The sequence below is a fragment of the Hydra viridissima genome, unplaced genomic scaffold (genome assembly GCF_058129835.1).
Source record: "Hydra viridissima isolate aposymbiotic clone 2 unplaced genomic scaffold, HvirCarnegie_v1 scaffold_5, whole genome shotgun sequence".
NCBI classification, from domain to species: Eukaryota; Metazoa; Cnidaria; class Hydrozoa; order Anthoathecata; family Hydridae; genus Hydra; species Hydra viridissima.
The window spans coordinates 10,831,736-10,859,660 of NW_028324304.1; the positions used below are offsets into that span (position 1 = coordinate 10,831,736).

The 27,925-nt window shown below is 28.0% G+C and overlaps 3 protein-coding genes across 5 annotated transcripts in view; 1 reads left to right on the top strand and 2 right to left on the bottom strand.

Annotated features, from left to right (window-relative positions):
* Positions 1-18,113, bottom strand: part of LOC149888616 (NBAS subunit of NRZ tethering complex-like) — a 35,833-nt gene extending 17,720 nt beyond the window's left edge. For 2 of the 3 annotated variants that reach the window (XM_090088502.1, XM_090088503.1), the window contains exons 1-30: positions 18,025-18,113; positions 17,491-17,563; positions 17,276-17,318; positions 17,099-17,182; positions 16,757-16,804; positions 16,393-16,436; positions 15,515-15,590; positions 13,033-13,087; positions 12,792-12,871; positions 12,559-12,615; positions 11,905-12,050; positions 11,668-11,768; positions 11,276-11,344; positions 11,049-11,177; positions 10,732-10,777; positions 10,538-10,593; positions 10,251-10,303; positions 10,029-10,119; positions 9,686-9,811; positions 9,180-9,235; positions 8,950-9,019; positions 6,199-6,324; positions 3,718-3,929; positions 3,478-3,556; positions 2,713-2,954; positions 1,964-2,567; positions 1,682-1,815; positions 1,316-1,604; positions 943-1,166; positions 585-697 (exon numbers count right to left, since the gene is read on the bottom strand). In XM_090088502.1, coding sequence (XP_089944628.1) covers positions 585-697; positions 943-1,166; positions 1,316-1,604; positions 1,682-1,815; positions 1,964-2,567; positions 2,713-2,954; positions 3,478-3,556; positions 3,718-3,929; positions 6,199-6,324; positions 8,950-9,019; positions 9,180-9,235; positions 9,686-9,811; positions 10,029-10,119; positions 10,251-10,303; positions 10,538-10,593; positions 10,732-10,777; positions 11,049-11,177; positions 11,276-11,344; positions 11,668-11,768; positions 11,905-12,050; positions 12,559-12,615; positions 12,792-12,871; positions 13,033-13,087; positions 15,515-15,590; positions 16,393-16,436; positions 16,757-16,804; positions 17,099-17,182; positions 17,276-17,318; positions 17,491-17,563; positions 18,025-18,090 — 3,592 coding nt within the window. In that variant the 5' untranslated portion in view covers positions 18,091-18,113. Of the gene's footprint in view, positions 1-584; positions 698-942; positions 1,167-1,315; positions 1,605-1,681; positions 1,816-1,963; positions 2,568-2,712; positions 2,955-3,477; positions 3,557-3,717; positions 3,930-6,198; positions 6,325-8,949; positions 9,020-9,179; positions 9,236-9,685; positions 9,812-10,028; positions 10,120-10,250; positions 10,304-10,537; positions 10,594-10,731; positions 10,778-11,048; positions 11,190-11,275; positions 11,345-11,667; positions 11,769-11,904; positions 12,051-12,558; positions 12,616-12,791; positions 12,872-13,032; positions 13,088-15,514; positions 15,591-16,392; positions 16,437-16,756; positions 16,805-17,098; positions 17,183-17,275; positions 17,319-17,490; positions 17,564-18,024 lie in introns of those variants that run through there. The other variant, XM_090088504.1, reaches the window with a different exon arrangement.
* Positions 18,114-18,514: 401 nt separating this feature from the next.
* Positions 18,515-19,715, bottom strand: LOC149888617 (ubiquinone biosynthesis protein COQ9-B, mitochondrial-like). Its single transcript, XM_090088505.1, has one exon. It carries the CDS (start codon positions 19,599-19,601, stop codon positions 18,639-18,641), a length of 963 nt encoding a protein of 320 aa, XP_089944631.1. The 5' UTR covers positions 19,602-19,715; the 3' UTR covers positions 18,515-18,638.
* A 4,604-nt stretch (positions 19,716-24,319) lies between these two features.
* Positions 24,320-27,189, top strand: LOC149888618 (creatine kinase B-type-like). Its single transcript, XM_090088497.1, has 8 exons — positions 24,320-24,559; positions 24,806-25,068; positions 25,474-25,620; positions 25,913-26,159; positions 26,239-26,395; positions 26,559-26,619; positions 26,713-26,771; positions 26,847-27,189. Exons 1-8 carry the CDS (start codon positions 24,354-24,356, stop codon positions 26,964-26,966), a joined length of 1,260 nt encoding a protein of 419 aa, XP_089944623.1. The 5' UTR covers positions 24,320-24,353; the 3' UTR covers positions 26,967-27,189.
* The last annotated feature ends 736 nt before the right edge of the window (positions 27,190-27,925 follow it).

The following is a 27,925-nucleotide window of genomic DNA, read 5'->3' on the forward strand; positions in this document are numbered from 1 at the left end:
ATTGCTTTTTAAAATTGAAAAAATTATATAGCTACAAAAGTTACAAAATTTGTAAAAAAACACAAAAATTGCTATAACTTCTATACACATGCGCTTATAGCCCTGACACTACACTTAAAGATGAATTAGTTAAATAGGAAGGTTCCATGTGAATCTAGGAATTATCTGCTAGAAAGTTCAAAAGTTAAATGTAGTGTCAACTTACCCCTGTAGCCAACTAGCCCCGGTCTCCCCTAATAAGTAACCAAACTTAATGTCAAGATAGCATCCAGTATCAATTTAAATCTTTAACCATCATGAATTATCATAAATTCTTATAAATTAAAATAAATTATAAGACATAGTATCATATTTTATGATACCAAAATTTTCAGACTTTAAATGAAATTCTTTGTTAATTATTTTTTATTATTATTATTAATATATAAAAAAAAGACAGTGCCCCACTAAGAAAATAATCTTTTTAAATAAAAGCCACTCCAAGTTATAAAAGAGAAAATGTAAAAAGAGACAGTAAAACTTTAAATAAGTTTTAATTTTTAAAAACAATTTCACCATGCAAACTTCTTAAAAATACTTCTTACCCTGCAAAGGAAGAATAGAAACACCAAAAGTTTGCAGAATGACTGCAGCTTGAATAAGGTCCAACTCAGCTTGTATGCATTCAGGGTGGTCGACAATAAGAGAAAGACAAAACCTTTAAAAGAATAATAAAAAGACTAATAATACATACAAAAATAAGCAATTCTACCAATAAATTGTTTATTCTGCAGGATTTATTAATCAGGTCTTACAAACCTTTGTAATTAAAACTTGAAATCAAGACCAGTTTCATAAAAAATTGATGTCAGAAAATCATATTTTTAAAAAACTTTAAAGTACTAAAAATGAGATTTTGACAACCTAAGTAATAAAAAAATCAGAAGTATTTCAGCTGTTTACTTAGCATATTCCATAGAAAAATCAGTAACAGACGTTGCAGCATTAAAGTATTCCTGTGAAGCAGCCAACACTATTTCGATAGAGGTTTCATAACTCAATGTACAAGTAGTAGATGGAAGGTTTTTCTTGCTGACAGATGCCCCTTGTTTAGATTTTGTTAATAGCTCTCCAGCTAGACTTATAGATTGCATACATCCAGACCGTAGAAGACACGCTGCAAAAGTCTGCATAAAAAAAATGTTTTTGTAGCTATAAAAATTTTTAAAACTTCATTAAGAAATAGTATATTTTATCATTTCTTAAAATTTATTTGTAAACTTGAAAATATGTTAAAAAAGCTGCAAATAATTTGAGAATACAATAGAAAGTAAACCTGATGGCAAAGCATTTCATCAAAACATGTAAAAATAGTCTTAGAAAGTTTAATTATATGCTTTAGAAGAGTGTTCCATTCTTGGAATGTTGCTGAAGTTGACCTCATAGATGTATTCTTTAATAACATATGAATTATGTCTTTCACAATGATAGGGTTGTCTTTTATCTCTAACAGGTAACCTATGGTTTTTGGGCACAAATGATATTCTAACACTTCTGCACCACCTAAAAGCAATTCAAGTTGGTCCAATTGAAGATGAAGCTCTTGTATTTGATGAGATAAACATCTAAAAAAAAAATTTTTTTTGACAAATTTTTCTACTCAAACCACTTAATCTTCTAAATTCTTTCAAGGTTATCTTACCCTTCTTCTTTGGCTGGAAGACATTCAACTATTGAAAATGCAATGTTGAGTTGATCATGACGCTTGCATGCATAAATACAATCCATAGCCAACTTCATCCTTTCTGCAACATCTGCAATCAAAGGTTCAGTAACCTGAAAAAATCCATGAAGCAGTTTAAAATCTTGAGATTCATTAAAGAGGTAAAATATATCTGATAGTGTTAAAAAAAAAAAAAAAGAACAACAGGGAACAATTTTGTTATGGTGCAAAGAAAAAAAAGATTCATTTTAAGCATCTAACCTCAGGGGACGAATTTTGAAGAAGTTTTAAACAACAAGTCAAATCGGAAATAGCAATATCAACCATAAACTGATGAGTCAATTTTTGTCGAGTTTCTTTGCCATTTTTCTTCTCTATTTTTAACAAATAGGGATTTAGCAATTCTTTAAAATCTCTGATAAATGATTCATCACTAGTTTTTGACATAAGTAGTTTCATTTTTGATATGTGAGGAAGATCAATTATCTCTTTAAGTGTAAGGTTATTATCAATGTTAACATCATAGACTAAAACTCTCAGTGTTTCTAGATTGCTTTGCAAGTTTTTTAGTCCTTGAATGCCTCTCTGAATCCCAACATTAGTAAGCTGCAAACAGCAGTCAACTAACTTTGATTTTTCATCGATCTCAAATATTCTTTTAAAAAACCACTTCTGCAAAACTTGCTTAGAGCTACAACTCTTGAATTCTAAAAGATCTGGTTGAGTTTCGTAAATAAAAGCACCAAGATCATCTTTTGCATGGATATCTTGTATTTGCTCAATAATTGTCTTTTGTTCAACCCAGTCTATCTCTCTGTGATGTTTTTTTAACCATGGGAGAATTTCAGGTCCATCAGCAATTTCACTGTAATTAAAGAGAGGTTAAAATACCTGTTTGCACCAAAAGTGCAAAAAAAGTTTTTATTCAAAAAGCATATAATAAGTGGCCATTTATAGCTCATCTGCTGATTGTAAATTTAAAAAGCAATTTAAAACTTAAAATATTTTACCCAACTTCTGGAATAAGTGGCTCATATTCTTTGACATTAGCTGTCTCTGGAAAATTTGAAAGAATGGGCAACCAGTGTGGTAAGACTTCCTCGCCATGGTAGGAGAACAAATCCTCAAGAGCATATGAGTTCTCTTCATGAGCAAACTTGATAGCTTGATGTACAATATTACATGAGCGAAAATCAGAAAAGAACTTTGCATTAAACTTATCGCGAGCTTTAAAGGAGCCACCAAGTATCACCTAATTTTAAAAAATGCTTTTGTTAGAAGAATAGACTTTTTGTTAGATAGAATAGACACTTCACGTGTTCCCATTAAAATATTAATTACATCTGAATTTTAAAAAACTGTAATTGTAAAAGGGATAAAAAACTAAATTAAATTATAAAATTTCAGAATAAAAGAAGACAAAAGATGGCTTTTTATATTCTCTGCTATTTTTTTTTTTTTTTTTACATTTTATTTAATTGGTTTTAGATTAAAAAAAAGCAATTACATTTCATGTAAAACCTTTTTTATAAAAAAAATTGTATCAGAGATATTTAATCATAACTTATGTCACCTTCTCCACTTTATCTTTTGTTAAACATTACTGGCTCAACTATTTTTGGAGTTTATTAGAACCCTGTACACATTAAAATTGTGAAACAGACATTTTTCACATGAAAAAAATCTGATTTGCAATTTTTATGATTCATATAAAAAAAGTCTCTTTTATGTAGTCAATCTAAAGAGTTGATCAAGAAAATATAAAAATGACTTACTTCATATGTAGAAAGTCGATCAAGAAAGTGCAAAAGTTGCAAGTGGTATTTACAAATTTTCAATTGCTTTTGTGATAGTCTAATAAAACAAGATAACAAAAATTAAAACATCGTAAAATCTTACAGAAAATAAATGAAATCAATTACTAAAAAATTAATAATCCCATATAAACTTTTGGATGTAATTCAAACTTTTTTTGTTTTAACTTAAAGAATAGAATACTTTTATGTTTCACTTACACGCCACTAAACACTTTTTCAGATTTTACATCTCTGTCATCCAATTGAGGTTCTATATAGTATTCCATACTTTTTTCTGAATCTATATTTTGCAGAACTTCCCAACTTGTTCCCAATAATCCATACTTGATAAGCTCTTCAGTTGAGTCAAAGTCATCAGCAACACGAAGCAAACACTCATCTAATACCCAAAAGCGATCTTTAATCTTTGTCTAGACAAAAAAGAGCAATCTTTAGTTTTAGTTTCTATTATACATACTATTTCTTTTTGCTTTTAATTTTTTTTTTTTTTTCTTTTTAACCACCATAATTATTTTATTTACCTTTTAGTAATCATAACTTATATTTCAAATATAAGCAAAACATACTTTAAAAACATTCTTAGACTTTTAACATGCACATAAGTACAGTCTGAGAATGCTTATAAAATGTGAAGTGCATCTCATTTTATAAGCATTTTCAGACAGTACTTATATGGATTAGAGTTATGAGATCTTTTGAACTCTATATGGCCATTGCTTCTATAACATGAGAAATGTTACATTATTGATAATTTATTGATAGTCTAGTGGCAAAAAGGTCATCTCAAAAAAAAAAAGAAAAAGTGAAACACTTTAAAGCAGCTATGCACTTGATTTCACTGAATGCATCTAGTATATAGTCGCATGAGTTATTATTAAATAACTGCTTGCTGAAGGCAAGGTTTTGCTGTAGATTTACAATAAAGATTGCTGCAATATCAAGTTCACATCATGTTGTTAATAGAATATTTGATGCTTTAGAGTTCCGTCTTGTAGTAAGAGCATATAACACTCTAGAGTTTTATTTTGCACTGTGGTGGAAGCTTTTCACTTAATTTTTGGTAAGTTATGATAATTCTTGAAGTAATAAAAAGCTTTACGTAACTCATTCAGGAGTTTGAAATCATCCTGCCATCCAAAGTCTGCGTAATGAATAGGCTCAGTTTCATAGTTATATTTTTTTTAAAGACTTTTTGCTTAACCCCCTCATTAATTTATAATCAAACCCATGTCTATTTATTATTTATAAAGTGTTTCAAAACATGTTTTAGAATGAGATTCAGTATATCATGCATCCCAAATGTTGTGGTCTAAAGCCTCTGATTTCTATTTTATTTTGTATTTTATTATTTCCTTCTTACCTTACAGTTGATCTCTATATTCCTACCTGACTTGGAGTTTCAATTTAAATACATTTTTCATGTTCAACTATTTACAGATTCTAGCTGATTTATTTTTACTTTAAGACTCAGTTATCGCTAACTTAAGATGTTGACTTCACTCTCTTTTTTTCTTTTTTTTTCTTTCTTGACTCTTCATTTTTTACATTAAAAAATCATCTTTTACATTAAAAAACCTGACATTTGAAGGATATAATGACACTTGTGTATTAGAACTGTGATCAATTTCTCCTAAACTTAATTTGATTGTATATCATAAAATTTCAAAGTCATATGCTTTTAATATTAGTGATATCAAAAAAATCTACAGAAAACAAAAACAGAGCATTCTTTATTATTCCCAGTTTTATAAAGGTTCTTGCCACTATTTTTCTATAAACCTTCCAATTTTTCTTCAAGCAGATTTTGTAGAAACACTTGCAAAGTTGAGTTTGTTCCATAATTTACTTATTTCAATAGTAACTAACTTTATTCTTTCTTTTCTGCTTTTTTTTTTTTTTAATTGATGCGATGCAGTTGTAATGCCAAATAATAACATTTTTTTAGCATTTTGTTAAATGGCTATTCAATAAAAGGTAAACCTATTCTTAATGCTATACATATTTCAAATGAAACTAAAATTCTTGCCTATACTCTTAAACATTTCTCATCAACAGTTTTGCTATATTTATTAGACATACTAGATAAAACTGAAAAGCATGGATAAAATATATTAGTAGTATGCCATGCTTCAAAATTATTCTAATAAAAACACTTTTCTTATAAAAATTTACTGTATTAAATCTAAAATTGATTACAAAGACATTTAAATTGTAGAAATTACATAAAGTATGATATAAAAGTAAATATTTTTAATATTAGTGCATTATTTGACATTTTTAAACTCTATTCTATATTAGTATGATATTTTAATATACACTATCAATTTCTCAGGTTTCTAACCCACAGCTTATTTTAAATTAAAAAGTCATAAACCTGATGTACATCATATTTTTTTATGATAACTTGTCAAAAACCAATCCATCATATTTTAGGAAGTAGAGAACTATTTTCAAATTATTCGTAACTTTATTCATAAAAAACAATTTGTAATTAAATGCTAAGTTAGTAACTAAGTTATAGTAACTTATATAGCAACTAAGTTTAGTAGAGCTAAGTTGTAGCTTTTAGTGTATTAATCTTACATTAAATTTCCAAAAATTTTGAAAACTTCCTGAAAAAACTTCAAAATCTCTGAATGAGATTTTAAAAATTAATACAAAATATGCAAAAGTGATTACCAGGTAGTCATGTATTGTTATCTTTGAGACAGGCTTCTTTTTCCATTGCCATTGGTAGACTGGGTCTGTGTTCAATTTAAAACGTAAAGCTAAATCTAGAGCTTCTCCATAATGCTCAAGTTCAATCTAAAAAAATGTGTTTTTAAAAATTTATTCAGATTTTAACTTTAAAATCTTTAGAAATTTTAAAACAAATGGTTTCTTTTTTTTTTTTGTTCTTCATAAATTGATATTATAGACCACTATTTTAGATTATGAGACACTATGAAGAGACAGTTATGTTTCAATCAACACTGAATGAAGCTTAATGAATGAACTCAAATAAACCCTTCAGCACCTTTAATATTTCTTTATTGTTTAATAGCATTAGCTGTGAACTTATTGGTATTTTTTTATTGTTGAAGAAAAAGTAATATAAATTTCATTAAACAATAGTAAAAATAGGTTCATATAATTTTTTATTTACAAAGATAAATAGACTCACACAGTCAAACATCTTTAAGACCTCAATATCAATCACTAGATCAATCACTTTTTAAATATCTAATTTTTAACACTGAATTACAAAGTAACTTAAACGGTTATTTTTGTCATGAAATATTTTGTCATTTTCCAAATGCATCATTTTCATAAATAAGCAATTTTGCAAACTGCTTTGCAAAGAAGCAAAAGTATCAAAAAAAAAAAAAATTTTAAGCATTTTATTTAGAGTAGCTATAGTAGATGTTCTGTTTCAAGAATGACAGGAGTTTTTCAACCAATGGTGCTAATTATACAATAGAAAATAAATGACTTTAATTAAAATTACTTTTTAGAACATTTTTAATAGAAATAGAAATATTTTGTTTAAGGAAGAGACAATATCAAAGAAAGTTATGTAAATTACATTAAGTTAAATTAGGTAACTACATTAGATTAGGTTAAATCCAATGAGACTACACATTATTACACAATCATCTATTATAAATTCTTTGGAAATTATTGTTCATTTGTTTTATTATTTGTTGACCATACAATATTATTTTAAATTGAAATGCGTCAGTTGGGATCTTTTTCTAGAAGTTAAAAAACACTGTAGAAACTTGTTTTGAAACTTTTATTGATAAGTTGCTTCCATAATTAGTATTGAAAAAATAAAATAGATGTTACAAAAAGTGTGAAAATATTTGTAGCAACCTGTTAAATCTAAAACTACTATTAAGTTTTGAGACAACTGAAATGAGACTGAAGTGCTTGTCAACTTGATAATTTTAAAATCAATGAGGGCCAGAATCTTTTGAATGATGTTGCAGTTTTCAGGTAGCTCTCCTCAGTTGTAGTGAAAAGGAATTGGTGCTTAACCCATATGTCACAAGATGTTTGTTGAGTTAAAATTCTTTTGTGAGTTGGAGCTTGTGCACGAGCACTGGATTTATTCTTCTGTATTCCCAAACTAAATTTGAGGAAGTCTCCACCACTTTCAATGCCTAGCTTGATGATATTTGCAGTTGTAAAACTGTCTTTCAATCAAAAACTCATTTTAAAACTCTGCCAGAGCTTAACTGCTGGCTTTCTAATTTGATTTTTGTCATTGGAGACTTATATTTCAGTCAGGGTGAAGTGATCTGTGAGATTTCTTCCAACTTAAAGAAACTTTGAATTGAAGTTTGGAACCACAATCCTATTAGCAATTCAACCAATTTTTTGACATTGGTGTTAGAGAGCCCTGAATTTAGCCATAAAAAGAAATCCCTTTCCCAGAACTTCTTTCTAAAAACTTCTAATAAAAAAAAGTAGAACTAGCAATAGTGACACTTGCTTATTCATAGAAGATAGAAAAGTGCATGATGAGTGTATGTGATTATAATTTTAAAAAAGATCAACAGTTATATTAATCTGGTGAGTAAATATTTTTTGGAAAAAATTGACTACATTTTTCCTTTTAGTGATATAGATAAAAAAGATTCAGACAGTTTGTAATAAAAAAATAATTTTGTATACTATAAAATGCAGAAATCTGTTTGAATTCTGTCACTTCAGTTGTTTCATATGGAATGATCTTTTTGAAATCAAATTTCTCTCTAGGACGACCATCACAGATTTTAGTTTTTGCAATTTTGCAATTAGGAGAACTTTGAACATTGTACTTTGAACCTACTAAAGAGTTTTCTCAGGAAAGTTATTGATACTTGGATTCAAAATACTTTGGGTGTGATCTAAACCTTTGAATAAACACTAAAGTCTGTAAATTAATATTTAAAGATATTTTGAAGTTGTATTTTTTTTTTTTGAAATTTTTAATTTCTTCTTTAAACACACTGATGTTTAGATTTCAGTAACAAATAACCTTGCTGTAGAGTAGCACTATTAAAAGTTGATTCTTTCTTAAAGTATAGATTACACCATCATCATTTTTGAAACAGACCATCTGTTAAACCTACTTTAAAGAACTAAAAAAACTTTTTCTGAATTTCTTTTTAAAATTTGAATATCTTAACAACTGCTTTGAATTGGGTGCCCAAATTTTTGCATGAAAATTGATTCATTAAGTTATTCAACTGTACCAAATTTCAAAAAAACCAAAAAGGGGTTTGGTTAAACATCATTATTGAGTTGAAACTCAATACTCTACTCAACTACCAAGGATACTGACTTTGTAAGAATACAAATTTACAATGACAAAAAAAATTTGAAAAAAAAACTTTGAAAAAGTTTTTAAAATTTCTAGTGTTACTAAAAAAAAAAAATATAATTGAAAATAGCAGGAATCACCTTCCGTGAGAATAAATCTTCAGGAGTTGTGGATTTCAGGCAAACTAGTCGATATACATGAGTGAGAGTTCTTTACCATAATTATGCAAAGAAAGAAATTCAGTTAAATTGTTAATAACTAATAAATAAAAAAATAAAATCTAATTGCTTTTTTGTTTTTTTTAACTAATTGTAATTTAACTATATATTGTTTCAAGCTTTATAATGATTTCCAGCTCTTATGTTTTTACCTTGGTTTCCTCAAGCTTGGCTGAAATCTCTCAGCTTCAGTTAAGAAATAAAGCAACTAAAGACAAAAAAAAGGTTAAAATTATAGGTTTTTTTCATATATATTTGATATTTATTACAATTTGAGATTAATAAAATAAAAATCATTTTGAAAATGATTTTGTTTTTTATTTTTGTTTGTGCTTTGCATTCTTTTCATCCTTTTTTAGAATTTGTTTTACATTTTCACTTGCTGATTTAAATATTCTTCATAAACTTCATGTACTTTTATGATTAATGATAAACTCTTTTCTACAATTTTCTACTCATTTCATTAAATATGCACTCTTTCATTTCAAATATAACAAACTTTATATATTGTGAAATTACAGAGATGTTTCCAACAACACAACTTTTATCTTTTAAAAAATGAACTGAAATAAAGATAACTGAAATAATTTTTACATTGAATCATCAAATCTTGCTTTACCTGTAAATATTTTAGATTTAAATTGATAATGGCACAAACCTGTCTCATAATTTCTTTAGCTCGTAAATTGATTGAGACAGAATGATCATCATCATTTTCAGCTAGCCAGGCTTTAGATGGAGATTCAGCAATCTGTTCTGCAGTTTCATTAATAATTTTTTCACACTAAATTTGAGTTTGTGATAATGTTTTGAAAAGACACTATATCTGTCAAAAAAAACATCAACTTTTAGCAGTGCAAATTTTAATAAAAACTATAACTTTAAAAATCTTTTTGTAAACTTAAAAACAACTTTAAAAAATGACTAATAGTTAAAAATGTAAAAAACTGACTATAAAAATAAATAAAAACTTTATTATTAAAACAATGATACAAATATACCTCAAGGATTAATGCATATCCTTCAACAGCTTGACTTACAATTGGCCAAGGATCAAATTGCTCTGGCAAGTCACCCAACATATTTGTTAATCTAAAGAAGTAACTCAATTAAATACTGAACCAGAAAACTTAGATTAAAAGTTAATAAATTAATTTAAAACTGTATTAAAAATTACTTATTCAAAGGCTACAAAGGAAAAACAAATGACATTAAACACTCACGTTTTACTTGATGATATAGTGAGGTTTCCATTTGCACGTGCCACAATCAATTCCTGATGAGTTTTTAAAGGAAAATGTAAAAGTTCAGAAAAAGTATTATAATAGAATCCTATTCTCTCCTTCTGTACTTGCTTCCTGTACTTGCTTCCTCTACTCACCTTCTGCACTCACCTTCTGTACTTGCTTTGATTGAATTGAAAGCAATTTCAGTAAAACAGATCAAATTTGTTCAAACTCAATTGAAGACAATATTTTGGATTAAGAATTTTAAACAAAAAATAGCTTACTTTTGTCGACCACCAGTCGACCTCAATTACTTTGTGAGAATCATCTGTCACTGTAGCTGCACAAAATAAAAAATGCAAAGAATATTTCTTGTGAGCATCTTCTGTGCTATTTTAATCTTCATCGTTTAGAATCAATTGACATTGTTTTTCTATTTTGTTTTTTGTTAAAGCTATTTACAAAAAAAAAGACATACCTAGATTTTTTAAACTAGAACTTCTACGAAGTTCTCCACTTATTGGCTGAAACAAACAAAATCTTTAAAAAAGTAAAACAAAACTAAATTCTGAATGATTTTTTAAACAAAATAAATATTTATTATGAAAACTACAAATTGTAGAAATTTTTTTTTATAAAATGTTGAAAAATGTAAAACCATGTTATTTGTTAACTATCATGTGCAGAAGACACCTGTTGTAGGATTCAACCATTTAAATGATTAAAACATAAAAGATACACAAGCTTTTAAAAAGGAAAAAAGCTAAATGTGACTCCTAATATAATTAAAAATACCTGTTCAGATTGGTCCCAGGTCTTTATTAACTTCATCGATGGAACTTGCCAAAGACTGATTCTGCCATTTAAATGGAGTGCAACAAGCAAAGAAGAATCAGGAGATAAACAAATCTTGTGTATGCCATGCTTTTAAAAAGACTTTTATAAGAAATTTTACCCACTAAAAGTTATAAGTAGAAAATTGAAAAAATAAACTGATGTTTATAAAGACTTAAATTATTTACCATAAAATAATTTTTGCCTTCTGATTTCTTTATAGTAACAAACTTTTGGAGTAATTCTTTTCTAGAAACCTACAAATAAAAATTTATACATATTAACAATAGAGATAATAAACAATATGCGACTTTTTAAGAAATATTTATAATTGTGTCAAACATAAAACTTTTAAAAACAACTTTTATGATAATTAGGTCATTGAAAATAAATTTCTTTTAATAATTTAAATTTAAAAAAATAAATGTGATTTAATAATTTATATATAAAAAAAAATGTCTTTTAATAATTTATAAAAAAAAAAAAAAAAACCCATTTTTATGAACATTTAAAATGAATATTTAATACTTAATTAAAAATATTAAAAAATATATGTAAAAAGATCAACTCAAGTTAAAACCTTGATCAAAGATTTTCCACGGTCTTCTACCAAAGTTAGGTAAGGGTTATCACTCAGAAACCGCCACATGCTTATTGCGCATTGGGAACCATAGCATGAATCTAAATGTATAAAGATTAACCCACAAATAAACTATAAATTATGAGATGATTAATAAATACTAAAGCTGAAAATTACTCTTAATTTTACACTAAAAAACAGCATAGTTTTTCTTTTTTACACTACTAATAAAAGTACCTTCACTAGACTCAAATGGTTCTTTCCCATAACACCCAGCAACAATCAAAAGTTTAGTTTTAAAATCATAAACAGCAGACACTATCCCATAAGGATGGTAAGGAGCAAATGAAAATACAAACTTTTCCTCATAATTCCCTTGTTCACTAAAACAAATTGTTGTTCAAGCATGAAGCAAAAACATGAAAAACAATTTAAAAAAAAAAAAATATGAAATGAAACACTTTTTAAAACAGAAAACTAAGTATCAGAAATTTTAAAAGTGTAATAGTACAATAGTACCCAGGTCAGATGCAGCATAAAGGGAGGTTAGTTTAAAAACAATTAAAGTAACTTAGAGTAAAAATTAAAATTATTGAAAAATGTGCAACAACTTGATATTGCCCCTGACAAGGCCTTTTTAGGTCTTTATCTTTAAAGTGAAATTCAAACCTAAAATTCAGGTTCAACCAGTTCCCTGACCTTCCCCCTAAATCATCCCCCACTATGGAACAATATGAAAGTTAGAAAAACTTAGAGTAGCAGTAATATTGCAATGCATGCAAGGTAAGTGAAAAGGAAGAACAAAGTGCTTGTTATTGTAATTTTACAGCATAGGTAATTTTAAAAGATGAGAACAGACCTAATACTATAATTTTTTTAAATTTCACAAACCTTATGTTATAAACCTTCAACTTGCCTTGATAACTTATGATAAATAATAAGTCACTCCTAAAATAAAAAATTATAAAAAGTGAGACTCTAAACACCATTAAGAAAGCATATTTTTAAACTGATCAAACTTGTTTAACAGAAAAATTAAAATAAATCTTAAAAATGTAAGAAATAAAACAACTAAACCATGTTTTGTATTAAATTGAAATAAAAATGTAACAACAGTTAGTTACCATTGCTTGTCTTCTGAAGGGATAAAAAATAAACAGCTTGTAGCATGCCGTAAATTGCCAGGAAGATGAGCACTAGTGTTCTAAAAGATCCCAAAACTAAGTGAATTTCAAAAGGTTTATGAATAACAAGTATAACTTTATAAACTTTCCATCTTTTCAAAGGTAAAAAGTAATACATACCAATTGTAACCAACTTTTTTATTCCATTTATAAGAGTTAAAATAAAAACATTTTAACCTACATGAAATACACATTTTTCTGTCCCAGTTAAATCAAAAACTTGTACATCACCAAAGCTGAAAAATAATTAAAATATGTCATAGCAAGAAAAAACTGGCAAAGGTTGAATTATTAGGATTATCTGTAAAAGATAACAAAGTTCTAAGAGAGTAGCTCCAAGGAGAGTGTCTTTTGCAATCCCTCAGTTTATGCTAAAACATAAGTTTTTAAAAAGGCACTGATGAATTTTTCTAGAAGCACTGATATCAATTCTGCATTGGTTATTTTATAGAAGTGCTTATAATTTATGTTTGCAGATATGGAAAAATGTGATAATATTCTATGAAATTGTATTCTAAAAATGTTAAGGAAACATTCTACCTTATTAAGAGATGAATTTAAGGGATGGGATTCTATGTTTGAATAAATCTACTTTAGTCTCGAGATCTCTTTGAACACCAGTTTGATCATTTTGATCAAATGTACAGTAGCGTGCAAAAGTAACCTGACAAGCTCATAACTTGAAATAACTTTTGAATGAAAAGTCCAATTTTTTTCAAATTTTCACTGTAATGCCAAAAAATTGATCACATTTCTAAAACCTTAAAATAAAACATAAATTATTTTTAATTAAATAAACATTTAAATAAAATGTTTATTTAATTAAAAATAATTTATGTTTTATTATAAGGTTAGTTTTTTCTACTATTTTTTTCTGTCTGGATACATTTGCACGCGCATATTTCAATAAAATGAACTTTTAAGATCAGATTGCTTAGATTTAGTAAAAACTCATTTGTTTTTACAATTGTAATCAACTTTTTGACATTCCAGTGAAAATATGAAAGAAGTTGAACTTTTCATTCAAAAGTTATCTTGAATTATGTGCTTGTCCAGTTACTTTTGCACACTACTGTATGTAGAGTTGGGATTAACCAGCATTCCAAACTTCAGAAAAAAATGCTTTTTTAAGTTTTTAACACACAAAATCTTATATTTAAAAACAGTTCAAAAATTACCCTAATTTTTCTAAGCATTAAAAATATGGAGGCCATTTACATTGTCAAAATCTTTTTTTGCCCTTGACAGGTTACTTTGAAAAATAAAATTTTACTGCATTCACAATTGAAGTCACAAACTTACAATTTTTTTTTACAGCCTGTTTGAAACAGCCCTTATTTTCTAAAGCACATCGCCATTAGAGTTTGGCTGCAGCTTTGGCACATTTAGCTGCCCAAGTAATTTTGCCACAGTGTAAAACAAAGAACTTGACTAGTGACAATATCGCAACAATGAATGAAATTTTGAAACGGAAAAAATATACATCGTATGGATGTTGACCCAAATCTTTTTGTTTGACATGAGATCTTAGACTTTGACATGAGATCTTAGACTCTTGAAAATAGATTTCTAAAAGAAAAATTATGAGATACACATTTAAAAATGTCAACTGTGACATAATTGGAAAAGTTGGGCAACTATCATTAGTCATTTTTTGGATACATTTGACTTATTACTTAAAAGAGAGAATTTATGATTCAAATGGTTCATAACAGTTTGGAAGTGATACCAGTAAGTGATTATAGGAATACTTTCAGCCTTTGTAAGGTCTTTACTCAACTTGATGGCCTTCCCTCTCCTTTTGTATTTAAAGTTTGGTATTCAATTCTTTCCTAGCTAGTAGAGTTGTAGCAACAGGTGTGACTAAGGAATTAGTGCAAGATTATGAAATTTTAAGCTTTGGTTTGCAAGTATTACAGGAGGCACTCTTTTCTGAAACATGGTGATGTACTCCCACAAAATATTTTTTAACCTCAGCATCTACAACTGATGCAATAAAAATCAAATAAGCTTTAAAGGCCCTTTCAAGTTGCCAAATTGCTTCCTCTACTGTTAACAACAGTTACAAATATTTATGTAAATACTAAAGCATCAAAAAGCTTTAGTATATATGTAAATGGATTTATATACAGTATGGATTTTCAATGAGCTTAGTACATAAACACAAGAAATTGTGATGAATTAAGTTGAGCGCTTCAGGAATTTCATTTTACTTGGTTCGGAACATTTTTTTTGGAATTGAATAAACTTAGTTCACTTTTCCGAAATCCATATAAAAAAAAGTTTGAATTAAGCGATGAATTAAGTTGAGCAAGAAAGCCATCATCTCAGGAAAGTTTTGAAGCAACCTCAAACTGTGTTTTAAGTCCAAATAACTACAAAATATTTTTATTTTTCACAAAATGTTTATTGTTGTTTTTTTGCTGATATCTTTTCCTTTTTTTTTTGTTCATTCATAATTTCCTCTATCTACATTATAATCTTTTTAGAACTAGAATTGACATTATGGTGATTCCCCCTTTCTTTCATTTGTAGTGAAATTTGTAGGGTTACCACTGTGTAAATTTGTAGGGTTACCACTGTGTAAAAAAAACACATTTGCATGCTAAAAAATCAAAGTGTTTTCAACATAAAAAATTTTTTTATAAAAAAAATTTAATAACCTGTTTGAATAAGAAATAAGGCTTGAGTTGCTACTCCATGCTATTTTCCTCCATTGTGGACACAAATCTTTTTCAACTAAATATTACAATAAATGTTCCATGATTTATCATAAAAATAACTGCAATATCAAGAAAAATTGAACCATAATAATTTATTCAATTAAATACCAAGTAGATTATTGTAATGATTTCATAAAAATAATTGTTGTTGTCATAGAGAGTAATAATGAGACTCTTAAAATTATGGGGTGAAAACAAGAAAAAGATGAGAGAAAACCATCAAAAACACAAACACTACTAACTCTTAGTTAAAATTTAATGCAAAATTTTAACATTTTTTTCAAAATATTTTTTCACAACAAAAAAAAGAAAAAATCAACAAACTTCTTGATTTTATGTAATGATGTACAAGAAGAAGTTGATGACTCATTAGAGTAATTAAGTTGATGAGTAATTAAATTGCCTAATAATTTAATTCATGGATTTTTTTACATGCTGCGGTGTCAAAAAGTTTCTAAATGAGAAGTTTCAACAGCTAATAAGTGTTGAAAATGCCTTAGAGGAAAGAAATGAGTAAGAAAATAAAGAACAGGATAAGAAAAAATTTTTAAACAAAATACTAAATTAATGAGAAAGTATTTGAAGAAGACAATTACGCTGAACTCAAATTAGTTTTTATAAAGACTGTTTTTTTGAAAATCTTAACATAATTTGCATGATAAATCCAGTGTTTTATAGCTAATTTTTACTCCAAAAACAACCACAAACTTTAAATTGTTACCACTGAGAGGCAGAAAGATAAATAATGATTTGTTAACATTGTCCCATGACTACTCTGCTTGACAATACAGATTTCATGATAATAAATATAAGCTCACTTTTGCAGTTGGCAATAGCACTGGAGGAGTCTTCAGTCAAACTTCTGCATTATAAATGAATAAAATTAATTTAGTCAAATTGAAAGTATTAAAGTGGGGAAAAAAGTATAAAGTTTGCAAACATTTAATTATAGTAAACAAGTTTCATAAAAATAAATTCAAATTTACTCATTAAAAATAAACTCAAATCTTGTTTATATTGAAAAAGATTTTCTCATATCCATGCTATACTAAATTATCAGAAAAAATCAAAACCCTGAAGGTTTCTCCTGCTGTCTACATATTTCACCTTTAAATTCAAAGTTATTCTGAAAGTAAAAAGTAAACCAAAGTTTTGAGAAGCACAAGAAAACTTAATTCACACCTTATTTCAATGACATCATCTTGTAGCACTGCCAAGAAGGAACCATTACTAAAAATTGGTTTTTAAAAATTGCATTCTCTTAATTTTTTTACAATTTTGTTTCATACTAAATTTTATTGACATTCTGTCAAATCTAACACTATCTTTCAAGAGCCGCTTTGTTGTTAACATAATGGAGTATATTTAAACTTTTTCTTTATATATAAGCGTAAATTACTATACAATAAAACATAAATTTAAAAATTACAATAATTAATGAAATATGCATCAAGATCAAGTTTTAAAATCAATAAATGATTAAGAAATTATGGATGTAAAAGTAAAGTGTATGTAAAAGTAAACCTTGATAAAGAAATGTTCCACTCTAATTTCTTGTTGATTAAGTATGCAAGCTGATGGGGAGGACACCCAAAACTAGTCTGATAGCTAGTACATAGGATTATAAGCAATTATCAACAAAAACATATTATTATTAACTATAATGAATGAAACAAAATTACAATACAAAACAAATATTACCGTAACTTCAATCTCAAACTTTTTATAGCATACCAAAATACACCTAGGAAATTCAATATACATATCAACTATTATGTAAATATGCAAACTTAGATGTTTTCAGCATCATGTAAGCAGATAAGCAATAAAAATTTTTGATGATAATGTGTATAAGTAAATACTATAAGTAAATAAAATACTCATTTGAATATTCTAGATATGATTCTAAGAAATACCTTCTGTCACTTTCCATAACTTCTTTAACAAAGGTCCACGATATTGCTGCCAGAGCTCTACATCACTGCAGTTCTAATTAAGAAACACACAATCAAGGTGTAAGTCTTTTTAAACTTGTTATAGATTAAAGAGAAGTAAACTTTTCATCATCATCATCATCATCATCATCATCATCATCATCATCATCATCATCATCATCATCATCATCATCATCATCATCATCATCATCATCATCATCATCATCATCATCATCATCATCATCATCATCATCATCATCATCATCATCATCATCATCATCATCATCATCATCATCATCATCATCATCATCATCATCATCATCATCATCATCATCATCATCATCATCATCATCATCATCATCATCATCATCATCATCATCATCATCATCATCATCATCATCATCATCATCATGATTATCATTATCATCATCATTTTTATCATCAATATCATTAACAGTATTATTTTATATCTTTTGCTAAATTAAGACTTATACTATAAATAATAAACAACACTACCATCACAATAGGGTCTTGTACCCATTCATCATGAACAATAAGATCATATAGAATTTGATCATTCATTCCAACTGTTTATGTTTTCTAAAAATTATTTGTAGCATTTATGGTTTTAGATATGATACTCCCACTTAAAAAATGAATTCCATTAGTAGTAGTATTAGTAGTAGTATTTTAGTAGTAGTAGTAGTAGTAGTAGTAGTAGTAGTAGTAGTAGTAGTAGTAGTATATATATATATATTTATAAATGAACACATACACTGTAAAGAATGGTTTATGATATTTTGATGAACAAGATTTATTGCATTTTATTTTAAGAAACAAAGACCTATACACAAAACATTATATTAACTGTTCTTGGCAATCCTTATCATTCATTTAGTTAAAAAAACAATTAAACACAACTTTCTGAAAAAATTTTTTTAATAATATCAGTGCATATTTAAAAAACTGAATTCTTTCTTTAAACTTTCGAAATGTTTTTTAACTAAAATGTATAAAAAGAGCTTTTTATAAATCATTTAATACCAGTTTATATACATAACAAATGAGATTACTTTCTGTACTCTAAAATTCAATTTTTATTAACAGAAAACAAGTTTATATCCAATATTTTATCTTCTTGATCTGTTGTTTAGCCCCATAATATTTTGAGCTGTTGTTACACTAGCACAAACAAAGGAATAAGATCCTGACAAGAACTCTTCAAAAGAATGTTTGCACTTCTCTAACTGTTTTACTTCACTCATCCGATTATGTAAAAAAGTCCAAGTATCAGCAAAGTCTTTTGATTTATCATTTAGCATATAAATCTCTGTTGCAATGTATATGGCTGACAATGTTGCTCGCTTTGAATACCAACTCATATCTGTAGATGTATCACCTGCATAATACCAAATTTCATCCATCAAATGAGCTCCTAATTGAATACATTCTGTTGCTGCCATTGGAGAAGCCATTAGTTTCATAGCTTGAGGCCAAGTTTCTATATAAGGTATAATCATCTCCAAACGACTTTTGACAGCAAACTCTATGAATTCAGATTGACTCAGTGTGCTACTGCTGTCAGCCAATCTCTTCTCTGCAATTGAGGATAACTTAATAGAAAGTGATTTATTACATTCCTCAATAAAATGCAAAACTAAATCGATTGCACCTCTCCTAAAAATCCCTGTTGCAGCCACAGATAAATCAAGGCTTTTAATTGCTTCATCAATACTTGTTACAGTCCAACCAAATTTAGGTACAAATTGAAGAGCCACATTTAAGATTTGGCTGTTTATTTCATCATCATCATAACTATTAAAAGTGTTATTTTGTTCCTGATTGCTGCTAGAATTGTTAAATTGACTCGTTTGACCCTCTCTATAGATGTTTGGATCACTTGATAGGTCAAACTTCTCAGCATTAGTTTCGTTAAATTTAGGATTGGTATTTATCTCTTCAGCTCCATTTTCGCCGTCATTTTTGGATTTTAAACAAAATTTACTCGAACTGATGCATCTAGATATATTCAAACTGTACAGAAAACGATATTTATGAATTATTCGAAATGAACTGCAAACACTCAAAGACATTTTAGGCAATATAACTAACTGATTTGGTTTTTTAGATAGGTATATTTTTCGTTATCTCGCTTTTTTAGATAGGTACACTTTCGTTATCTCGCTTTTTATCGTTCTCTCGGCTATTTGTTCTCTTTTCGACCCAGTTTTGCCGATCCGAAATTGTTATTTTCCGCTTAAAGTAGGTAAGTGTGCAAAATTTTTAAACTATTCAGCTATTTAATTATTTTACATCATTGTAAAGAGCTTTAAATCAGTATAACGATGGTGAAAATTTCATAAAAAACTAATGATCCTACTAAAAGTTATGCCCACTTAAGTGACAAAAATTCATTATAAGGAATGCTTAAGAAAACTGCAACCAACTTAAAAAATTAGCGTTCGGCTTACGGTGGTTTTATAATAGAACTTCATTGTTTAGGTTTTAGCGCATTACTTTGTCTCGGTTATATTTTTGTTCAACTAATAACAGAATATGGTTTTTTTTGTGTGTTTTTGTGTGTAAATCATGTTTTGAATACTTTTAAAAAATCACCAATATTTTAAATAAAGTTTCATTTTTCTATAAAAACAATTTTTTAATGAATAAAAAAGTCAAATATACAAAAGGTTCATAAACTTAATTCCCCCCCCCCCCCCAACCTCTCCAACAGAAGAATATTTGGTACCTTTACTGCGTGCAAAAATAGAATATGAGCGTGTCATTATTTTGAAATGAAATTTGGCAGGTACATAGAAAATAGATATATAAAATTGATTCAAAAGTTAGAAAAAAAACCCATCATCCCTTCAATGTCAATTCACTTCCAGAACAGGAATGAAGTTTTCAATAGCAATGAAATCACTAAAAACGTTAGTAACTGCAAAAAAAAAAACAGATTGCAATAAACTTACAACACTCTACTTTTAAAATATTATCTAAGTCAATATAAAATTCTAAAAAAAAGACGAGAAAAATCCATCCTTACGATACCTACCTCGAGCACGCGGTGAAAAAATGGTCACAGATTTTAACTTTAAAATCGGTGCCGTAAATCGCAGATACGCACATACCTACTTAAAGCTCATGCTCATGGTTTATATTTTAAAATATGCGACACAAAATCCTCTGCGATGATTTATTCTGAAAAATCTCGAAAGAAAGGAGCGTTTAAACGTTTAAAACTGTAAAATTAATTCATTTATTTGGACATACGCTTATCGTATGGAAAATCCCAACCATGAATTTTCATTTACAAAGAGTGTTGTATTAAAGGTGACTACTTTTAGAATTAGAATGAGAATGTAAATAATGAGACTAAATTAAGGACATATTATTGATTAACTTAGCCAGTTTTAGTTTAAATATGATTCATTATTAATCTTAACAAATTGTTAATATATAAATATATTCATAAATATACTTTTAATGTGGAAACCAGGTGCGATAAATACCTTCACTAAAATTATTAGCATTCAAGAGCCTTTCTATCTAATTGAAATCAATCTAGTCATGCATCCCTTGGATTATTTTTCATACTAATACTAATTGCACAAACCGATAAGTAGGGAATTATTCTCAAAATTTTAACTCAATAGTCTCAATTACGTCGGAATACAATATGAAAATTTGGGATAGAATATTGGCCGTTGCTACTTAGAGCGCAATGCGCTCTATGCAGCCATATGCTATTCGGAGAGCAATATTTTGTACGCATGCGCTAAATTTTTTTTTTTTTTTTTTAAATCTTGTTGATGTTAACCCTATCCCTATCCCTATCCCTATCCCTATCCCTATCCCTATCCCTATCCCTATCCCTATCCCTATCCCTATCCCTATCCCTATCCCTATCCCTATCCCTATCCCTATCCCTATCCCTATCCCTATCCCTATCCCTAACTCTAACCCTAACCCTAACCCTTACCCTAATCGCCTATCTGACCAGCTTTATTGTGAAATATAAATCGCACTGTTATAATAAAATAATTGCACATGAGTGTTTAATATTGAGCTCTGAGCAGCTTATGGCTACGTAGAGCGCGTTGCGCTCTACGAAGACATTTCGTAGAATATTTGATACGGTTTCTTCTTTACAATAACCATTCAGTTGTTTTAGTAAAACCTGGCCGTGCTTAACTCTTTACCATCTAATTAAACTTATGAAAATAAATCGTTCCTTGGATTATGTTAAAACTTTTTCAAATTTAACTTTTATTTGTAAAAACTCGTTCATTATGAAAAAATAAGTAACATAGGAAGTTAGAAACGATTTCATCAACGTCATTTTACTGGGCTATTTTTCAATCATTTGAAAATGTCTTAATTAAGATTTATTAAAAAACTTATTTTATTTTACTAATGACAACTCTTCTCTGCAGATTAAAAATAGCTCAACAGTTGAAATCCTCAGGCGATTAGCTATGCAAGTCTACACAAACAACTTACTAGATTTGTAGTGGTATTTCATCTCAAGTCTACACAAACAACTTACTAGATTTGTAGTGGTAGTTTATAGCTGCCATATTTATTGCCTTAGTTTAAAACAACACGTTTTGATTTATGTTTCAAATGATTGATGAAAAGTCGCCATTCTTTTGGGTTATATTCCGGGAACAACATTTTTGTCAGAGGGCCTCCTATATTATTGCAGAATGCTTTGGGTTTTTACTTTTTGGTAAAAAATTACAGGAAATCTTTTTTCTCCTTCCAAAAAATCTATTTTTTGTTCCAAACATTTTTTCTTTAATGGAAAAAGTTCGATCTCTAAACAGGTCTTACAACTTATTTTAGTCAAAATGTTCAAGATATAGAGTTTTCGAAAATCAATGCCTTCACTTTATTTACCTTGTTTGATGTTGTATATTCAATAGGGTGGGTCGATTTTAACAACCTATACTGTCTCTATTCATGCATAAAAGTATTATAATAATCATTAAAAGTATTTTAAATGATATTTAGGTTCACATTTGATTCGACAGAATAAAATTAATATATCTATGTATATTTTATTATTTTCTATTAACATTACCTAAACAAATAAAAATTTTAGCACTTATCTTCATTGTTGTGTAATGCCCGAACTAGCTCTACGAATTTGGGAAATTCTAACTTTTTTCTTATAAAATTATAACTCAGGTTTTGGGAAAACTAAATACAAGTTTTTATAAATTTTAGTTTTTCACCTTGAACTTATTCAATACAAAGTCAAATGGTAATTGTAATGCGTAGAAAGGAGAGCTTATGACTTTCTATTCTTGGTTTCATAAGTTCATAAACCAATTTAACAAATTTGAAATAAGAATTGAAAAAAAGTGAAGTTAAAACGCTTTAATTATAAAAAGTTTATTTTTAAAATTTTCTCAATACTTTCAAATCTTAAAAAGAAGAAAAGTGTAAAAAATTGAAGAACTCTTTGCCAGAAAAAGCAGCATCTTTTGTCTCATTTTGACGAGTAGTAATTCATAAAAACATACTCATTCAAAAAACATTTGATATTTTAGCTTTAACATATCATCATATTCATATACACAATTGACCAAAACTAAGGAAACACATAATAAAATTTATAAAAGTATAACAGTACACTACTGACTATTTTGATTTCAAAAAAAAAAATATTGGTTTTGACAAAGTATAGTATAAGCGTCTATTCTATGCAAGATGGATATATATTGCAACATCAATATAACAAAAAATATATAGAAAGAAAAAAAAAAAAAATTTTCAACTTCAAAATAATAATAACTTTAGTATATCATTAAAAGGATTAGGATGAAATTTAGCGTCATGAATCTCCAAAGAAAAAAAAAAGTAATAATTACACTGCAAATGTCATTTTAACATTGGTATTAATATTCGAAATGAATAAAAAATGTTGCCGGAAAAAAATTTCATAGAGAAATGGTTTTAAACAAATTTTCTTCTTAATTAAGTTAATAAGTTAAACTTTTTGTTAAAATGATAAAAACTACAGTGATATAAATAAAATTTGTTTAACTTACATTCTAATTTATCACTCCAATCATCATTTATTTACAGTAATCATCATTTAAAATATTTTGTTAAAAACTTTTTTCATTTTTTAAAGAAACAAGTTAATCGTTCAAAAGTTTTTCCATAAAAAAACCCTTAAAACGAGTGTTACAACATCTGAAATGCAGTTTATCATTTCGCTATAAAATCTCACCTATGTAAGATTGAAAAATCCACAACAACTTGAAGGTTGAGATGAGAATGGTAATCCTGGAAAAGTGGTCTAATGTCCGGTGTTGACGGCACAACCTCGTCATAGCTCGTATCCACCTGTTCTTAATAACCTGAGTGTGTGTACAGTTGGGTTTTATTGGAATTAACAAATTTTCTTTGCTGAACGAGGACACCAATTATTCTGCCGCCCATGACCACGATGATATTTCTGGCGAAATTGTTTCGACGCGTCAATAATAATAATAATAATAATAATAATAATAATAATAATAATAATAATAATAATAATAATAATAATAATAATAATAATAATAATAATAATAATAATAATAATAATAATAATAATAATAATAATAATAATAATAATAATAATAATAATAATAATAATAACAATAACAATGATAAAATCTGTTAAAACAAGTTTTAGTAACCATTTCGTAGCAAATTTTAGTAACCATTTCAAAATGTGAGAAATGCTTTTTCGATGACGTCAAATTTTATTTCGAACAGTGAAAGTTCGAAAAGCAAATTGAAATCATTTTGTAAATTTTTTCAAAAAGCGAGAAAGATATTGAGAAATGAACAAATTGATAGCGTTTTGGACAAGCGCAGGATTCGTAATCGGCTATATTATTTGTAATTATATAAACAGAAAATGCCGGAAAGGAATTGAAACTGAGAAAAACCATCCCAGGGAACCACTGAAATGTTTCCAACAGGTCGTTATAAAAAACAATAACGTTTACACTGCAGATGAAAACTACCCTGACCTAAGAGAAAATAAGTAATCTTTTTGATTAAATGTTTTATATCGCTAATACACGTGTGTTTGGTCATCTCACGAAAAAAAAAACTATTATTTTTTTAGCAGTAATTGGCAAACGAGATTTGTTTTTAATATTCTTATCTGTTTAAAAGTTTCAGAATTAAATATTTAATCTTGAGATCAAAATGTTTTTCTTCCAACAAATAAATTTAAAAAGTTATGTTTGTTCTGATATTAAAGTCTTGATTGTTTAATTGGTTTTAGATCTTTGATGGCTCGTCATCTGACGAAAGAAACGTACTGTCAGTTATACAATATTAAAACTCCGTTTGGTTTCACAATTGATCAAGTCATACAAATTGGCTTAGAGAACCCTGAAAAAAATAGTTGCGGGATATTAGCCGGGGACGAATTTTGTTTTGATCATTTTTCGTCACTTTTTGATCCTGTTATTAGCGATCGCCATGGAGGGTTCAACCGCAGTTACGGCACTGCAAGAAAACCTTTTAGAACTCTTTTAGATGAAGGTTGTTCTTTTTGAAGTACATCTGCACCACTTTTTAATTATGATGACATAAAAAATTGCGATGATATTGACGATGATCATGATTATCATGAATATGATAATTATTATGATGGTGTTCATTATAACGATTATGATTATAATGATCAAAATCACAATAATGATCATGATGATGATCATAAGAATAACCATAATATTAACGTGATGATGATTATCATGATAATGATGATTATGATAATGATCTTCATAATCATCATCAAAATGTCTTTGTTTTAAATTACTTAACTAAATACTTAATTCAATATTATAAAACGATGAAATATTACTTGTAAAACTCTTTAGGGACCTTTTTTGACCAAATGTTCTGCTTTATTTCAGTTTTACATAGATACGATTTTTTTATTGATAGTAGTGCCATTCGACTCCAACTACGTAAAATCTTCGTATTTTTTAATAAGCAGATGCTTACAAGGCTTCAGATTTCCACCATCATGCAGTCGAGCAGAGTGTAATCATATCGAATCACTTTTAAAAACTTCACTTTTATCCTTAAAAGGTTGATTTTTTTGTTTTTTTAATCGAAAACGTTGTTTTCTAAAAAAAAATTTAATCTAATTTTTTTATGACTTTCCGATCTAAAAAAAAAAAAAAAAAAACTCAATTTTATTGCAGGTTTTTTTTTTTATTATTATTTGTAATTTTATCCTAAAGTTATTCAAAGCTATGGAACTCCCTAGGGAAGAGCTAACAAATCTTTGTATCGTGACTTTCAGTTTTTTTTTTGACTCCTAAAGCTAATTTACGTGTAAGTTTTTAAATGTTTCATTTAAATTAAACTATGTTTTCAGGATGTTATGCAGGAAGATACTTCAGTTTGTCCGAAATAACAGCTGACGTAAAAGCCTCTTTATCACCTAAATTGCAAACGGCCTCCATGATAGCTATAAACCGATCGCTGTCATCAGGGGGACCGGTACGCGGAAGGGGAGTATTTTATAACGCTCAGCTAAACTTCATGGCGTGGATAAACTTCCATGAACATCTGCGTATAATGTTTTGCAGCGATGAATCAAATATCATCGAATCTTACAAAAAGTAAGAATCTTTGTGCATGCGCGTTACAATATTGCTTGTGGTAATTGATAAAAACTTTTAAAAAGGTTTTTCTTTGCAGATTTCAATCTGTTATGATTGAACTTGAGGCAAACTTATTAGAAAACGAGCTAAAGTTTGTTGAGCACTGCAATTATGGGTACTTGTTGCCGTGCCCAAGTGGCATCGGAAGTGCATTACGAGCTGCTGTGTCGGTAAATCTCCCAAGAACAATCAGGGTAAATATACTCATTTGTAAATTACAAAATGATTTGAATTTTTTAACTTTTTAAAAAAGTTAATATAAGTGAAAAGTAATAAGAGAAAATTTACTGGTACCAGACGAGTGACGGCCTAATAACAAATAACGATAAATGCGCACATTTCATTTAACTTTATTAGCACGAGAATTTCTATGAGGTGGCAATAAACTTACGCTTACACCTCGGAGCAGAGGATCGAGGTAATCTTTAATTCCGCTTTATTCGGATTCTTTTAATGATTGCACATTATTGTTGATATTTTAAATAACATCCAGACGTTTTTCTTTGTACAGATGCATTGAAAAGAGGATGGGTAGATGTTTACAACAAAGATCGTCTTGGTTTCACGGAGGTAATATGAGTATCCAGCAAATGCAACCGTTACAGAGCACCAACACGCTTTTATAAAACACTGTTTTATTTTTAGGCTGAGTTGCTCCATCAAGTCGCCGACGCTGTAAACAAGCTGTGCGAAATTGAAAAGAAGTTAGAAGAAGGCAGTTCACTCTCTGACGTGTTGTCTTACAAAAGCATTTTTGATCAATAATGTCGGTTATTATTTCTCTCTAAATTTTTCGCGCTGAAAAGTTAATCAGCTTTCTTTGAGCTTTATTCGTTAAGATGCCATGATAAAAAATAAGTGGAAATGTGTAGAGAAGCTGTTACTATGCATAGGGACGATCCCGGTATTTATCCATCGAAGAATTGAAAAAAATCTTAAAACTTGTTAACTTAAAAATTTTAACCTTATTTTGAAATAAATTTCAGTATGAAATGTTGTAATCTTTCTAAAAAAATTTTTAATGTATGAAATGTTGTAATCTTTCTGAAAAAAATTTTTAATGTATGAAATGTTGTAATCTTTCTGAAAAAAAAATTTTAATGTATGAAATGTTGTAATCTTTCTGAAAAAATTTTTAATGTATGAAATGTTGTAATCTTTCTGAAAAAATTTTTAATGTATGAAATGTTGTAATCTTTCTAAAAAAATTTTTAATGTATGAAATGTTGTAATCTTTCTGAAAAAATTTTTAATGTATGAAATGTTGTAATCTTTCTAAAAAATATTTTAATGTATGAAATGTTGTAATCTTTCTAAAAAAAATTTTAATGTATGAAATGTTGTATACGGTTACACCCATTTCAGCGGGTGTAACCGTTTCAGCGGATGTAATTGTAATCTGGGGAAAAAGGTAATTCGTACCATAGCTTACCATAATGTTATTATTACTATAAAGAAATTGGTAGTATGAGCTCAAGAAATAGAAAAATATCCTCCCTTTAAACGAAATTTCCCTTCTTTTCAAACAACAAAAGAATCATTTAAGACCATTTTTGAAATTTGTTTTTGTAAATGCATTAGGAATGGAATCTCAGATAGAAACCAATCCATTTGTAAAAAAAAAAAAAAAAAAAAGTGGCTAGAATTGAGTAGGATTTTTGAGTTTGAGATTTTGACCAAAGTTCTGATAGAAATATAATAATAGGAGATGTTGGTTTGGAAAC

Excerpts from the sequence above, each read along its gene's own strand:
- LOC149888617 (XM_090088505.1), bottom strand. The coding sequence starts at position 19,601 with ATGTCTTTGAGTGTTTGCAGTTCATTTCGAATAATTCATAAATATCGT.
- LOC149888618 (XM_090088497.1), top strand. The coding sequence starts at position 24,354 with ATGAACAAATTGATAGCGTTTTGGACAAGCGCAGGATTCGTAATCGGC. Across the intron at positions 25,621-25,912 it reads TTCACTTTTATCCTTAAAAG|GATGTTATGCAGGAAGATAC; the intron begins GTTGATTTTTTT and ends CTATGTTTTCAG. Across the intron at positions 26,160-26,238 it reads ATCATCGAATCTTACAAAAA|ATTTCAATCTGTTATGATTG; the intron begins GTAAGAATCTTT and ends TTTTCTTTGCAG.